General features: G+C 33.0%; 3 protein-coding genes across 6 annotated transcripts in view; 2 read left to right on the top strand and 1 right to left on the bottom strand.

The window, feature by feature from the left end:
• Sec31 (secretory 31) overlaps positions 1 to 5275 on the bottom strand; it is a 32572-nt gene extending 27297 nt beyond the window's left edge. For all 3 annotated transcript variants that reach the window (XM_014416077.3, XM_014416075.3, XM_067047820.1), the window contains exons 1-6: positions 4804 to 5275; positions 4533 to 4707; positions 4319 to 4454; positions 3498 to 3595; positions 1807 to 1949; positions 1442 to 1544 (exon numbers count right to left, since the gene is read on the bottom strand). In XM_014416077.3, the coding sequence (XP_014271563.1) occupies positions 1442 to 1544; positions 1807 to 1949; positions 3498 to 3595; positions 4319 to 4454; positions 4533 to 4707; positions 4804 to 5006 (858 nt within the window). In that variant the 5' untranslated portion in view covers positions 5007 to 5275. The remainder of the gene's footprint in view (positions 1 to 1441; positions 1545 to 1806; positions 1950 to 3497; positions 3596 to 4318; positions 4455 to 4532; positions 4708 to 4803) is intronic.
• A 100-nt stretch (positions 5276 to 5375) lies between these two features.
• Positions 5376 to 12685, top strand: ave (Protein aveugle). Of its 2 annotated transcripts, none has more exons than XM_014416090.2 (3): positions 5376 to 5619; positions 12261 to 12374; positions 12450 to 12685. In XM_014416090.2, the coding sequence occupies exons 1-3, from the start codon at positions 5581 to 5583 to the stop codon at positions 12621 to 12623; spliced, it is 327 nt and encodes a 108-aa protein (XP_014271576.1). In that variant the 5' UTR covers positions 5376 to 5580; the 3' UTR covers positions 12624 to 12685. The 2 variants fall into 2 exon arrangements, with proteins under 2 accessions (XP_014271576.1, XP_014271577.1); XM_014416091.2 differs by lacking the exon at positions 5376 to 5619 and adding an exon at positions 5735 to 5928.
• Positions 9014 to 12037, top strand: Sf3b2 (splicing factor 3b subunit 2; the record flags this gene model as incomplete). The annotated part of the gene is given in 1 exon segment (XM_067047821.1): positions 9014 to 12037. A coding segment is annotated over 1 exon segment (2812 nt), but the record flags the coding sequence as incomplete, so codon positions are not given.
• Positions 12686 to 12689: the final 4 nt, after the last annotated feature.

The raw sequence follows: 12689 nt of genomic DNA on the forward strand, positions 1-12689 counted from the left end.
TATACACACACAAAACTTTCTTCTCAACTGTTGTAGGTATATATTTTTTTAATCATGAGAAATAGTTGACCGTGGATGACTTATACGAGAAGATAGTTGGGGGTGCGGTCAAATTAAAACACAAATAAGTTGAAGTAACTTATTTAATCGTGCCAACGTTTCGGCCAGAATTTCTAGCCTATATATTTTTTTGGTGGGTCTTGAGGATCAGTCAATAATACAATTTTGTTTTAGCAATGTTTCAAATCATACATCAGGGAAAAACGACTTCAAGCGAAATTTAAAAGAAATGATCAGTATAGAAAAACATAAGAATCAAGCCATCAATAAAAAAAAATCGGATGTACAAAATTTAAATTCATGTTATTCTAATCTAATAAATACATAAGATACAATTAACATTAAATATATTGGCGTTGATGACCGATGGGTTTTACGCCTTAATTTCTTAATAAACAAACAAACAAACATTAAATATAAACATACAAATATATAAATAACAGACTCACTACCTGCTGAAAAAAAAAAAAGTTACATAAGGGAAAACCTTTACAAACCTTACCTTCATTTCAAAACTGATTCAGTTCTTGCCTCGACCTGAAGATGGTATCATCATAATGTAGAACACACTGCGGTTTAGAATTGTAAGTAATGTATTTATTAAACCATATTTTGATTGTGATATTTATTAGAAGAGAGTGTTAAAAAAAACAACTGATTTTCTCATGGTAGAGCGAATATATATATACTTTTTTTACTTCTAAATTCTCGTTTTTCATTTCCCTTGTAAATTCTTTAATGAAATAATACTTTTCTTTCTCAAATGATGATTTTCATTTGGGACCCTTGTCCATAGGAAGAATAAGTTAAAAATCAAAATTTAACATTGCATTACAAAAAGATTCGAAGCATCTCACTCTTGGTGGGTATGATAATTCCTTCTGAAGAAGTAACAACTGAGGAAATTGGGGTGAGGGACCGAGAATGCTTGGTTGAGAGTTTTGTGGGTTCAATTCTCACTTGGGTTAGTCAATATTGATTTAACAGTGGCTCCAAGAAATGAATCTTGATATTCCCACTCTGGGACTAAAATGGTCCTCAATCGAGGACTTAAGCGTTAACAAAAAAAAAGTTCTTCTAAAACAAGAGTTCTTCTTGAATATCCACTGTGAAACATCTGTTTATTTTTCTTATTTACTTATTACTATTGTTATCAAGATAAAATAAAGCTTTTTGTATGATATGAGCAAATTTTATTTAATATATAGAATATATTTTTTTGATAAAAAATACAAGGCTGAAAAAAGTTTGTAACTTTGTTGTATTGAAAGTTGTTGAATAAATTTTCAATACAATGAAGTTATATTTATATGTGCTTGACTATAAAATTATTTCTGGGTTTAATTACCAATCACTATTAAAAAATAAAAAATCAACTTACGGCATTGTTCGAATTAGGATTCCAACAAAGTATTTTATTATCTTTTCCACTACTGATCAACAAGTCAGGATCCTGATTACACCATGCCAGCGATAAGACACCTCTAAAAAATACATAAAAAAAATGTAATATCCAAAATAATAAAAACATCAAGGTCAACTTTTTTTTTTAATATGTATACTTGAAATTTGCATAATATAGCAAATGAGATGAAATGTAATATAATGTGATAGGTATTATGAGTGTTATGACCAGTGACCCTACACCAGTAGATGTCTTGTGATGGTCAACTTGTGTCGGCAATCAGCTCTGAAGATAAGGAAAATTCAGGGAGAGGAGGACATATAAGGATGCGCAAGCTATACCTTGTATGTCCTTTGAACGTTTTCAAGGGAGATGTTGCAAATCTCAGATCCCATAGTTGAATCACAGGATTTGAATCTTCCTCTGAAGCAAGGCACAGCTGGGTAGCAACTTCAGGATGCCAAGCTACGACTTTCCATCTAACCTATTGAAAAATATTTATTTGAATTAAGAGATGAATAAAATAAAATAGTTGACTAACTAAAACAGGAAAAGTTTTAAAATCTTGGGTAAGTGAATGTTAATAGTTTAGCAACATTGAGTTTTAAAAAATATAAATAGCTGAAATAATAAAAATATTTCATGACTTCAAATTCACACCAATAATATTAACCCACATATACTTGTGACATAAATTTGTACTTTAAGAATAAAAAGTGAAAACTCATAATACAACATTTCCTAACAATTTTGATTCTGGACTAACAACTCATTTACCATTATAGTGTAGTTTAGAGATCGTATTATAAGTATTAATAACTCACATCACAAAAGATTTTTTTTTAAATAAGTATAATTCTGAAAGATGCAGGTAATAGAGAGGTACAAATATTTCATATTCTTTAATGAACATTATTAATTCTTAAACAAACATAATAAATAGGTTAGTAAATATTCCTGAAATATTTAAAAAAGAACTCATTAGAAGTTTCTTATTATAAGAACGATAATCAAACTTTCAACTATCTGGTTATTTCCCCATTATTATTATTACTTTTTTTTCAACTTAAACTAATATAATAAACTAAAACTGGAGTTTATTTGAATAGGTTAATTTAAAAAAAACTGACTTTCAACTCAAAAGTTCTTTTGGAGTTAAAAAGTTGGTTTTAAACTGAAAACTGTGGTTTCCAACAGAGGACCATAAGAGGCTAAGGGATGGGTCACAAGAGACTACAAGCAATACATATTTTGTGAGGACTTCTTGCTACAATTGCTTTATTTTTTACCTTTTCTGTTATTTAAAGTGTTAGTTGAAAGGTTTTAACAAATAAATGCCCCATAAAAGTGCTTAAAAATGCAATTTTCGAACATTTACGTGGCCCACCTTTTTCCCAAGTTAGGAGTAGGGATGGTCTGCATATGTTTCAATTCCTGGCTTAGTGGTCTACACATTTTTATGTTTTAAGAACCACTTATTTAAAACATTATCCATAGAAACAGCAGTAACCAAGTTATAAAAAATTTGGGTAGGTACATGCCTATACTTATTAATGATTTCAAAATTATGGCGTGAAAACATGACACTTTATTACCATCAAGACAACTTAGTTGTTTGGACTCGGTTCCTTGAAAATCCCAGCAATAAATAATACTGAATACAATTTAACAAGCTTTTGCTGTCAGTTTTTTTATTCCTTTTGTTTTATGAGTTAATCAGAAGCATTTTGTCATATACTCATCATGTGAATAAATCAGGCATGTATAAACTAAATTTTATATGAGTGAAACGGCAGGACATGGCCAGTTTTCAATAAAAATACTTTGATCAACATTATTTGTTCCTACAATACCAACCCAGAATATAGCTCCTCCTATTTTACAACCACAACATGTAGGTAACGATGAACCCATAAAATTATTATAAATTATACTTTCAGCAACAACATGATTAAATAATAACAAACATTGTACAAGTTGAAGATTTCCAATTAAATTATTATATAAATAAATAAATAATTAGACAACTTACCCTTGTAGTCGTATCAGTCAATTTGATAATAGGTTCATTTTTCCTGAGGTCCCAAACAACATTTCTAGTAGGAAATGTCGATGCCAAAATATGTTGAACTAAAAATGTAAAATTTTAAAAATAATAAGTGTAAATGAACCAAACCACGTTAAAGTACAAGGAATTTCAGTCATAATTTATAACAAATAACACTTACATAAGCAGCTTCTTAAAAGAAGCAGATTTATGTATACATAAAAAATTACCAATACATAGGCATAAGAACTATTAAAACAGAATTTGATGACAAAAATATTAATTGAAGCAGGAACTACAGTTCGGGAAATGAATAAAAAGATGAAAAATTAAACAAAAAGGTGAATTTTTTTTAATTCAGGAAAATAAAATTTTTAAAACATATAAAAAGAATCTAGTGATCTCTTTTGGCAAAGAAAACATCAACTGTTTATTAGTTATGAACTAAAAAATTCCTGTGATCTTAGAAAATCATGAACAAAATTATAAAAGTAACAATGATTTTATACCAGAGGAATCTTCAATATTGCATATTAACTGACAAATTATGTTATGTTGCAATATCAAATTGATTGCAGAATTGCTAATTTTGAAAAAGAAAATAATTTGTTTAAGGGCTTGAAGAGTTATTTCAAATCTTTACAAGGATATTAATTACAATTGGAAGTAAACAGAAAAAAAATACTTTCCTTAAACATTATTCAAATGCTGACCTTACAATGAATAATTGACATAACCTTTACACAATCCAACTAATCCCTTAGTAAATGTTAGATAATAAATTTAAAAGAAGATAAAACAAATACCTTGTCTATTCCAAGCTAGCCAGGCTATATCTTCTAAGGGTTGAGATTTGACACCAGGACTCATAGGCATGGATGTGTTATTCATATCCCAAATAAATATTTCACTGTTAGAAGCACCAGTTGCTAATAGATTTTTCTAACAAGTAAAAATCTAAATTAACTATTATTCATGATTAATAATAAGTAAATAGAGTCTTGGATATTAATGTCTTACTTGGAAAGGATTAAAGTCTAAAGCTTTGACAGCACCTGAATGTTTTTCTGGATTAGCAATCAACCCATCTTCTCTTTTCATTAACTTAGAAACATTGTACATTTGAATAACACCATTGTCACAACCACCAACTATAACACCAGGACTTTCTCCTCCCCATGCCACTTTGTGATACCTATGGTAAAACCAAATTGAGGTGTGATAAGGTAATCAATCTATGTGTGATAAGGTATTTAAAAATATATGGTTCATTACCAAAAGAAATACACACCTATGTTGGCTTGGGACTGAAAACTTTGCATCTAAATCTAACGATGGATCAGTCAAATTCAAAGAAAGTATGTCTAGTGAAGCACTAGTATTGAAAGAAGCATCAAGCTGCTGAGCAGCAGTTCCTGCTGCTAAAAGAATAGGATGGTGGTCACCAGGTGACCACGCTGTGTTCACTGTTCTGTCGATTTCTTTGATTTTCATGTTTTTAATGAAAATATATATAAATATGAGGCTATGACAGATTCAATAATGTACAAGTTGTGGGTCAATGGAGAAATGACGAAATTTCTAGATGACCTGTACCGAGTAGAGACAAGAGCTTAAGAATAGAAAATTTTACAAACAAACGAGTGCATCGGTCATTACTAAAGATTCTAAACTTCAACCACAAAATTAATGTAAGTACCCGGTTCCAACGTGGCGAATCTTTAAACACTGTGGAATGAAGACTTCTGACTTTGGTGTTGTCATCGGCACTGCCAACGGCACTAAGTAAATTATTCGTATGACAATTTATGAACTTTTTTCAAATATAATTAAAATCATTCAATCCTAATATCAGATCGTAAGATTTCTCTTTTTATTCAAATTTTAAGAGAACGGTTTAATTATTAATCGAAAAAATATTCATAGTTTAAATTAAAATTCACTGATTGTGGTTGGTTGCACTTTTGTTGACGAATCTGTCGTTAGTGGTTATAGGTGTTGTGTTGTGCTAGTTACTCTTTATTTATTTTATAAACAAGTTATTTATTGGTTCTGTGATATCACAGGGATGGTAGAAGAAAGTTCATATCAGAGCAGTAAACCGAAGGTAAATGGACGTTATTAATTTCTATTGCATTGGGCATGTTTTTAAATCGAATAAGCAAGATAGCACATTATAATTATATTTGCAAAATATGTTTCTCAGCGTTCTTATACTATTTAATTTTACTGTTACATTACCATCTCTGTATGCTATTGTCTTTGAAGAACTAAATTAATATCATACGTGATGTTATTATGTAAAACATTAATGAAACATGCATTAAACAGACATGGTTGAATAGATATTTTATGTGCATTCAGTTTTGTTCTTAATTTACTGGAATGTCTCCTAGGATACATGATGTACTCAAAGGTATGTAAAAGGATTAATTCTGAACTGGAAGTGTCTTTTTATTATGGTAAACTGGAGAGCTCTTCTATGTGAGACATTTAGAAAACTTGTCACTTTTAATTGACTCTGGTGGTAGCAGAAAGATTATCTTACCTACAGGATTAAAGCTTATTATTGATAATACAATGGTTATTGTTTTTACATTTACAAACAATGTTATGACAAATTATACATTATTTTCCACTCATTGAGATGATTATCAAACATTTTCCATCCTTATAAGTAATTTAATTCATTCTTATCCAAATTATCGTATCTCCTTATTGTCAATACTTTGTACTATTTTAATCTAATTAACCCATTAAAGGAAGTTCATCAAGGTTGCTTAAACATTACTTTATTTTATTATGTTATTTGAAATTAAGTTATTCTTCATTTTGAATTAATTTTAGTTCGACTACCTACTCTGTGACATTTATTAAAAGGAGGTATTGTTTCCCTTTAATGTTAGTCACATTTTTTTTTTTTATTATTTTCAAAAATTCTTTAAATTTTCTGCGATTATGGAAAATAAATATTGATTTAAAATTAGAGAATTACTAAGCATTTTTAAAAATATTGAATATGAATAACCTAGCTGGCCTATGATGGGAGGGTTACTTGTATCAACATAACCTTCTCTGACTCTAGTTACCAGAAAGGAAGGTTACTCCCGGCCTCACTTTGTTAAGGTGAGATAAATTCGTTTTATTATTAATTTCCACTTCTAATATATTTTTTTGTTATAATTTAATTTATCAAATGATGATGGACATTTAAATAATAATGAATGGTGTCGGAACTTACTTTCAGTTTTAACAATTACATTTGATGCTCATAGCATTTATATTTTTCTTTATTGTTTTAATTTAATTTAAGAAACCAGGAATGATAAGAAAATTATCTAATTCAGTTCAGGTTTTGGAACTTTTTTGTTATAGGATTTCTAGAATTTTTTTTATGAGTTACAATTATTTTATTCACATTTTTAGCAGTTCTACTTTATCTGTTCATGAGTTGTTTATCTACTGCTACTTTTTAGTTCCTTTAGTTTTCTATTAGAAATTAAATTAGATATGTTTTAAGCCCTTAACAGCGGTTATATAACATCATTTATTTGGTTTTCATCAATGAGGATTTAATTAAGTTATTGGTTCTGTTATGTAAGTTTCCAAAATAACAGAAGAAAAAACCTTAATCTTTGGCTAATATCTTTGTCACCTTATTGTTTACTATTTATTTATCGAGTAATTGTAAATTTTAAGTAAGTAAAATTTAAGTTACCCTTGATAATTATACAGTTATAGATAGTTTTGGTTGTAATTGTACCACTTAATTTTTTTAACCCTGACTACATTAATATTTGCCAATGTAATAAACTGTAAACATTTATTTATTTTTAATAATATTTTGTAAACAAATAGCATTAATTGAATAATTTATCCAATAATGTTACAATTGATTCTTGGAAAGAATGAATGCTAACAAAATTTTGTGCTAAGAATTTCCTCCGTGGTTAGAACAGATAATCATTTATTCCAGTTTATTTCATTTATCTACCGACATTTCGGAGTGTTCTCCCATCCTTGGAATGGTCCTTTTATTTCTGCTAAATTCCGTATTGTCAGTTGGTTAAAAAAAAATAAAAATCAATTAATAATTTCTTTATTGAGGTGTAGATAGTTGACCGTAGAGTAATGCTTGAAGAAGTTTGTCGGGGGGTGCGGTCAGCAATTGTAATCTTATGGCAATCTTATAGCTGATCCTACTATCCCAGCTCATATTCCGAAGATAAAGTATAAAGTTCCAATATCTTTATGATTAGTTGAATATATTCATTTATTCAAATTTTATTGATAAAGTGGCTGAAATTTTTAGGCGTTAAATTGTGTTTATGTTGTTCTTTGCTGACCGCACTCCCCGACAAACTTCTTCAAGAAATAATTTCTTTACATTATACTTACTATTTTACATGTTTTGGTCAGCAATAGACCTTTTGTTTTCGTGACCAGACCCTCTACTATTATGATTAGAAAAAATAGATGTTTATGAATGAACTAGTTTTTAATTTTAACCTTAATAAAATCTCCATCTAACACATTCCATTCCATTTTTTTCTTTAGAAATCAAATGTTAAACAGAAACAAAACTGAAATTCATTTTAACACTTAGATCGGATTAATGATATAATAGTGGCTAGAATAGTATGTTTCATTATTTAATTAGTGATCAATATCTGGATTTGAAAATATTACTCTTCTCTCTACCAGGCCATTTCTGGCATACCTTACTAGTCACTAAACTGTTCTATTCTAGCCATAGTGGGAAGGTTGATATCAATTCCACTGGTCCACCAAAAAATAAATTTCAACCTGTCCAGACATTAAAGCATTTAACTGTCCAGACATTTAAAGCGGCAACGCTTCTGACATGGGGTTGTTTAGGTAATGTCTGAATATTCTTTCGGATTGCTTCAGCAAGAATCAATGATGAGTTATAATTTCATACCCAGACATTTCAGACATGTCATTTAGATTTCAAATTTTTCATAATTGAAATACTTCTGCTTTTTACTTATGCCTGGTTGAACTCGCCTGGAATTTATTGTTTGTGAAATATATTGTTTTGTGTTTATGCATTATTATGGTTTCCAAATTCCATATTTTATAAATTAAGTGATGTTGATGTGCACTTTGAATCATTAATTTTTTTTTTCACTTTCAGATTTAAATATCAGAACAACCAATATCATGCAGGGTGAGCTTAGTGATGGCCCACCAGGAGTTGGTCCTATTTCAGGACCTCCTCCTCCATCTGGTCCACCCCCAGAAATGCCTCCACCTCCAGGCATGGGAGGACAGTTCCAAACATCTGGACCTCCTGGCATGAACCTTCCTCCAATGAACATGCAACCACCGATGGGAATGCAGCCTCCTATGGGAATGGGTCAGCCATCCTCAATGGGAAATCAACAAGGACCTCCCCCACCCATGAACATGCAGCAACCTCCTCCGATGGGAAATCAACCTCAAGGTCCACCTCCTATGCAGGGTCCTCCAATGGGAATGCAGCAACCTGGACCACCAATGGGCCCACCCCAAATGACAGGACAAGGGCCCAACATGGGAGGTCAGCAACCTGGTCCACCAATGGGCCCTCCTCCGATGGGGGGTCAACAGCCTGGACCACCTATGGGTCCTCCTCCAATGGGCGGGCAACAAGGACCTCCGATGGGACCTCCTCCTATGGGTGGTCAGCAACAGGGAATGCCTATGGGTCCTCCACCGATGGGTGGGCAGCAACCTGGACCACCAATGGGCCCTCCTCCAATGGGTCAACAGCCAATGGGGCCACCTCCAATGGTAGGACAGCAACAGGGTCCTCCTATGGGACCTCCCCCAATGGGTGGTCAGCAGGGACCACCAATGGGCATGCAGCAACCTCCACCTATGGGTATGCAGCAACCTGGTCCAATGGGAATGCAACAACCTCCACCAATGAACATGCAACAACCACCTCCCATGGGAATGCAACAACCACCTCCAATGGGTGGGCAACAGGGCCCTCCTATGAATATGCAACAACAAGGACCTCCTATGAACCAACCTCCACCATCCCTGCCCATGCCCCCTGGGATGATGGGTATGCAACAAGGGCCTCCTCCTATGGGAATGCAGCCAGGACCACCTCCACCTTTAAGGCCTCCTATGAGTGGCAATATGCCACAACCACAGATGAGTATGCAACCTCCCACAAGTATGGCTCAGCAGGCTGGAAGTACCCCTTCAATGTCAGAACAGAATAATGTTCAACCTCCAAATCCAGATGGTCCTCCAGGAGAAGATCAATCACTGCCTTCTCTTCTAACAATGCATGTTGAACCTCCTCCTGGAATCAATATGGCAACCCCTCCTGAGAACAGGGACCAGAAACTTCCTCAAGCTCTAGAAAAAGTTCTTGCTTTAAAGACACAACGAGCGAGTGAACTGGGTGTCGATCAGGAAGAAGATGAGGATGAGGAAGAAGATCCTGGAAACCAAACACGAACACCTGTCATTTTGCAGTCAGCATTTGACGATATAGAAAACTACGAAGACGATGATGACAAACAACCTAAAAAACCTGGAAGAAAGGATCTTAAGAAGAGACTAAAAAACAAAAGGAAGAAGAAGAGGAATAAGAAGTCAAAAATAAAGTTGCAAGATCAAAATGATAAAAATGTAGATTCGAAAGAAAATTCAGAAGATGCAGCAAAAGGTAAAGAAAAGGAAGACATTCCAGAAGTTGAAGTAGAATATATTCAGGAAAAACTCAATTTATTCGAACTGGAGCCAATTTATAGGAGTTATGCCAGGGTTCTAGAAGCTTTTAGAATCAGTGAACCTACTGTTGTACCTGACATTAGTAAAGAAATACAAGCTGCTACAATATTTGGTGTTCAGAGAAAAGATTTAACAAAAGTACCCAAGCTTCCAGAAGAAGATGATATAGAAGAAGGGGGGGAAGGTAAAGGTGATGAAAAACCAAAATTGTCTAAAAGGAAATTAAAAAAACTTACAAGACTTAGCATCGCTGAATTGAAACAATTGGTCAGTCGCCCTGATGTAGTTGAAATGCATGATGTAACTGCAAGAGATCCCAAATTATTAGTCCAGTTAAAAGCTCACCGCAACACTGTACCTGTTCCTAGGCACTGGTGTTTTAAACGTAAATACTTACAAGGTAAAAGGGGTATTGAAAAGCCACCTTTTGATCTTCCGGATTTCATTAAAAAAACTGGTATAATGGAGATGAGATCTTCTTTACAAGATAAAGAAGAACAAAAAACTTTAAAAGCAAAAATGAGGGAAAGAGCACGACCAAAAATGGGCAAGATTGATATAGATTATCAAAAACTACATGACGCCTTTTTCAAGTGGCAAACTAAACCTAGACTTACTATCCATGGGGATCTATATTATGAGGGAAAGGAGTATGAAACTAGACTCAAAGAAAAAAAACCTGGCGATCTTTCACCTGAATTACGTCAAGCATTAGGGATGCCAACTGGACCCAATGCCCATAAAGTCCCACCTCCTTGGCTTATTGCCATGCAGAGATATGGTCCTCCTCCTTCATATCCCAATTTAAAGATCCCTGGTTTGAACTGCCCTATACCTGAAGGTTGTTCTTTTGGTTACCATGCAGGTGGCTGGGGTAAACCTCCTGTTGATGAAACTGGAAAACCCTTGTATGGAGATGTATTTGCAACTAATATTAATGTAAATGAAATGAAATTAGATGATGATGAAGTTGAAAAGACTACTTGGGGTGAATTAGAATCAGATTCCGAAGAAGAGAGTGAAGAAGAAGAAGAGGAAGAAGAAACCCAAAAAGACGATACTGGTCTAATCACTCCTTCAGAAGGACTAATAACGCCTTCAGGAATCACTTCTGTGCCTGCTGGAATGGAAACTCCTGACATAATTGAACTTCGAAAGAAGAAGATTGAGGCTGAAATGGATGGGGGTGATACTCCTGCTTTATATCAAGTTCTTGCCGAGAGGAGGGTAGACAGGATTGGAGGATCTATGATGGCATCTACACATGTTTATGACATGACCACTGCCTCTGCTGTTATTGCCAGCAGTGGCACTACCAGCACTGCGCCACGAAGAGATACTGTAGAATTGGCGTTAGATCCATCAGAACTGGATATGGATTCAGATGCCATGGCTGCCAGGTATGAACAACAGATGAGAGAACAACAGTCTCATTTACAAAAAGAAGATCTTTCTGACATGCTTGCTGAGCATGTGCAAAGGCAAAAGAACAAACGCAAGAAACAACAACAACAAGAAGGAAAACCGACTAAAAAATATAAAGAATTCAAATTTTAGTTTATTTGTATTATATTCTATATTTTTATATGTTATTATTAAGAATTAACTTTTTATTGTAGATATGGATGAACTATTAAAACAATAATCCAAACAGAAGAGACGGTTTTGGTAGATTTGAATTGCATTTATTTAAATTTTTGTGTCAAGTTTATCCAATATATTTAGTGAACTGAATGTTATATATGATAATAAATCCTTTTAGAAAGGTTCTATTGTATTTTATTTTATCCTTCTAAATCTTGTTATTATTTACCAATAATAAATAGTAAGTAGTGGGAAGTATATATCAATTTATTTTATTTTTTCACATTATCATACTGGTATTACCCATATTTTGAAGAATCATTAGCAACTATTGATTAGCTTAGAAATGTTCCCAAGTGAGGTATGCCATAAATGAGTGACCAAAGTAGAATTTCTCTATTAATACAGAGCAGAGCAGCAAGGCCTAAACCGATCTACTTATGGACTGTTCAAGATGTTCAGACTTGGTTGAGGCGTCACTGCAGTGATCTTTCCCCGTTATATGGACACAAATTCGAAGAAGTAAGTTTTTAATATTTACCTATTTCAATTGTTGAAATCATTAAGAAATAACTAAAATCAGTAAAATGTTTTTAGCACGAGATAACCGGTCGTGCACTGGTTCGTATCAGCGAAGGGACTCTACTTCGTTTAGGAATAGACAACCCACTGCATCGGCAAGAAGTATGGAGGGAAATTACTAAACTTAGGCTCAAAAGTGATATTTTAGAAATAAGAGATCTGGAAAGAAAAGAAGCTGGTATGGTTTGAGTATCGTTTGAATTGGGTATATTTTTGTAACAACAAATTGACAATAAAATATCTTATTTATATTTT

This window comes from Halyomorpha halys, unplaced genomic scaffold, assembly GCF_000696795.3.
Source record: "Halyomorpha halys isolate HHAL.00 unplaced genomic scaffold, Hhal_1.1 Scaffold111.1, whole genome shotgun sequence".
NCBI lineage: Eukaryota > Metazoa > Arthropoda > Insecta > Hemiptera > Pentatomidae > Halyomorpha > Halyomorpha halys.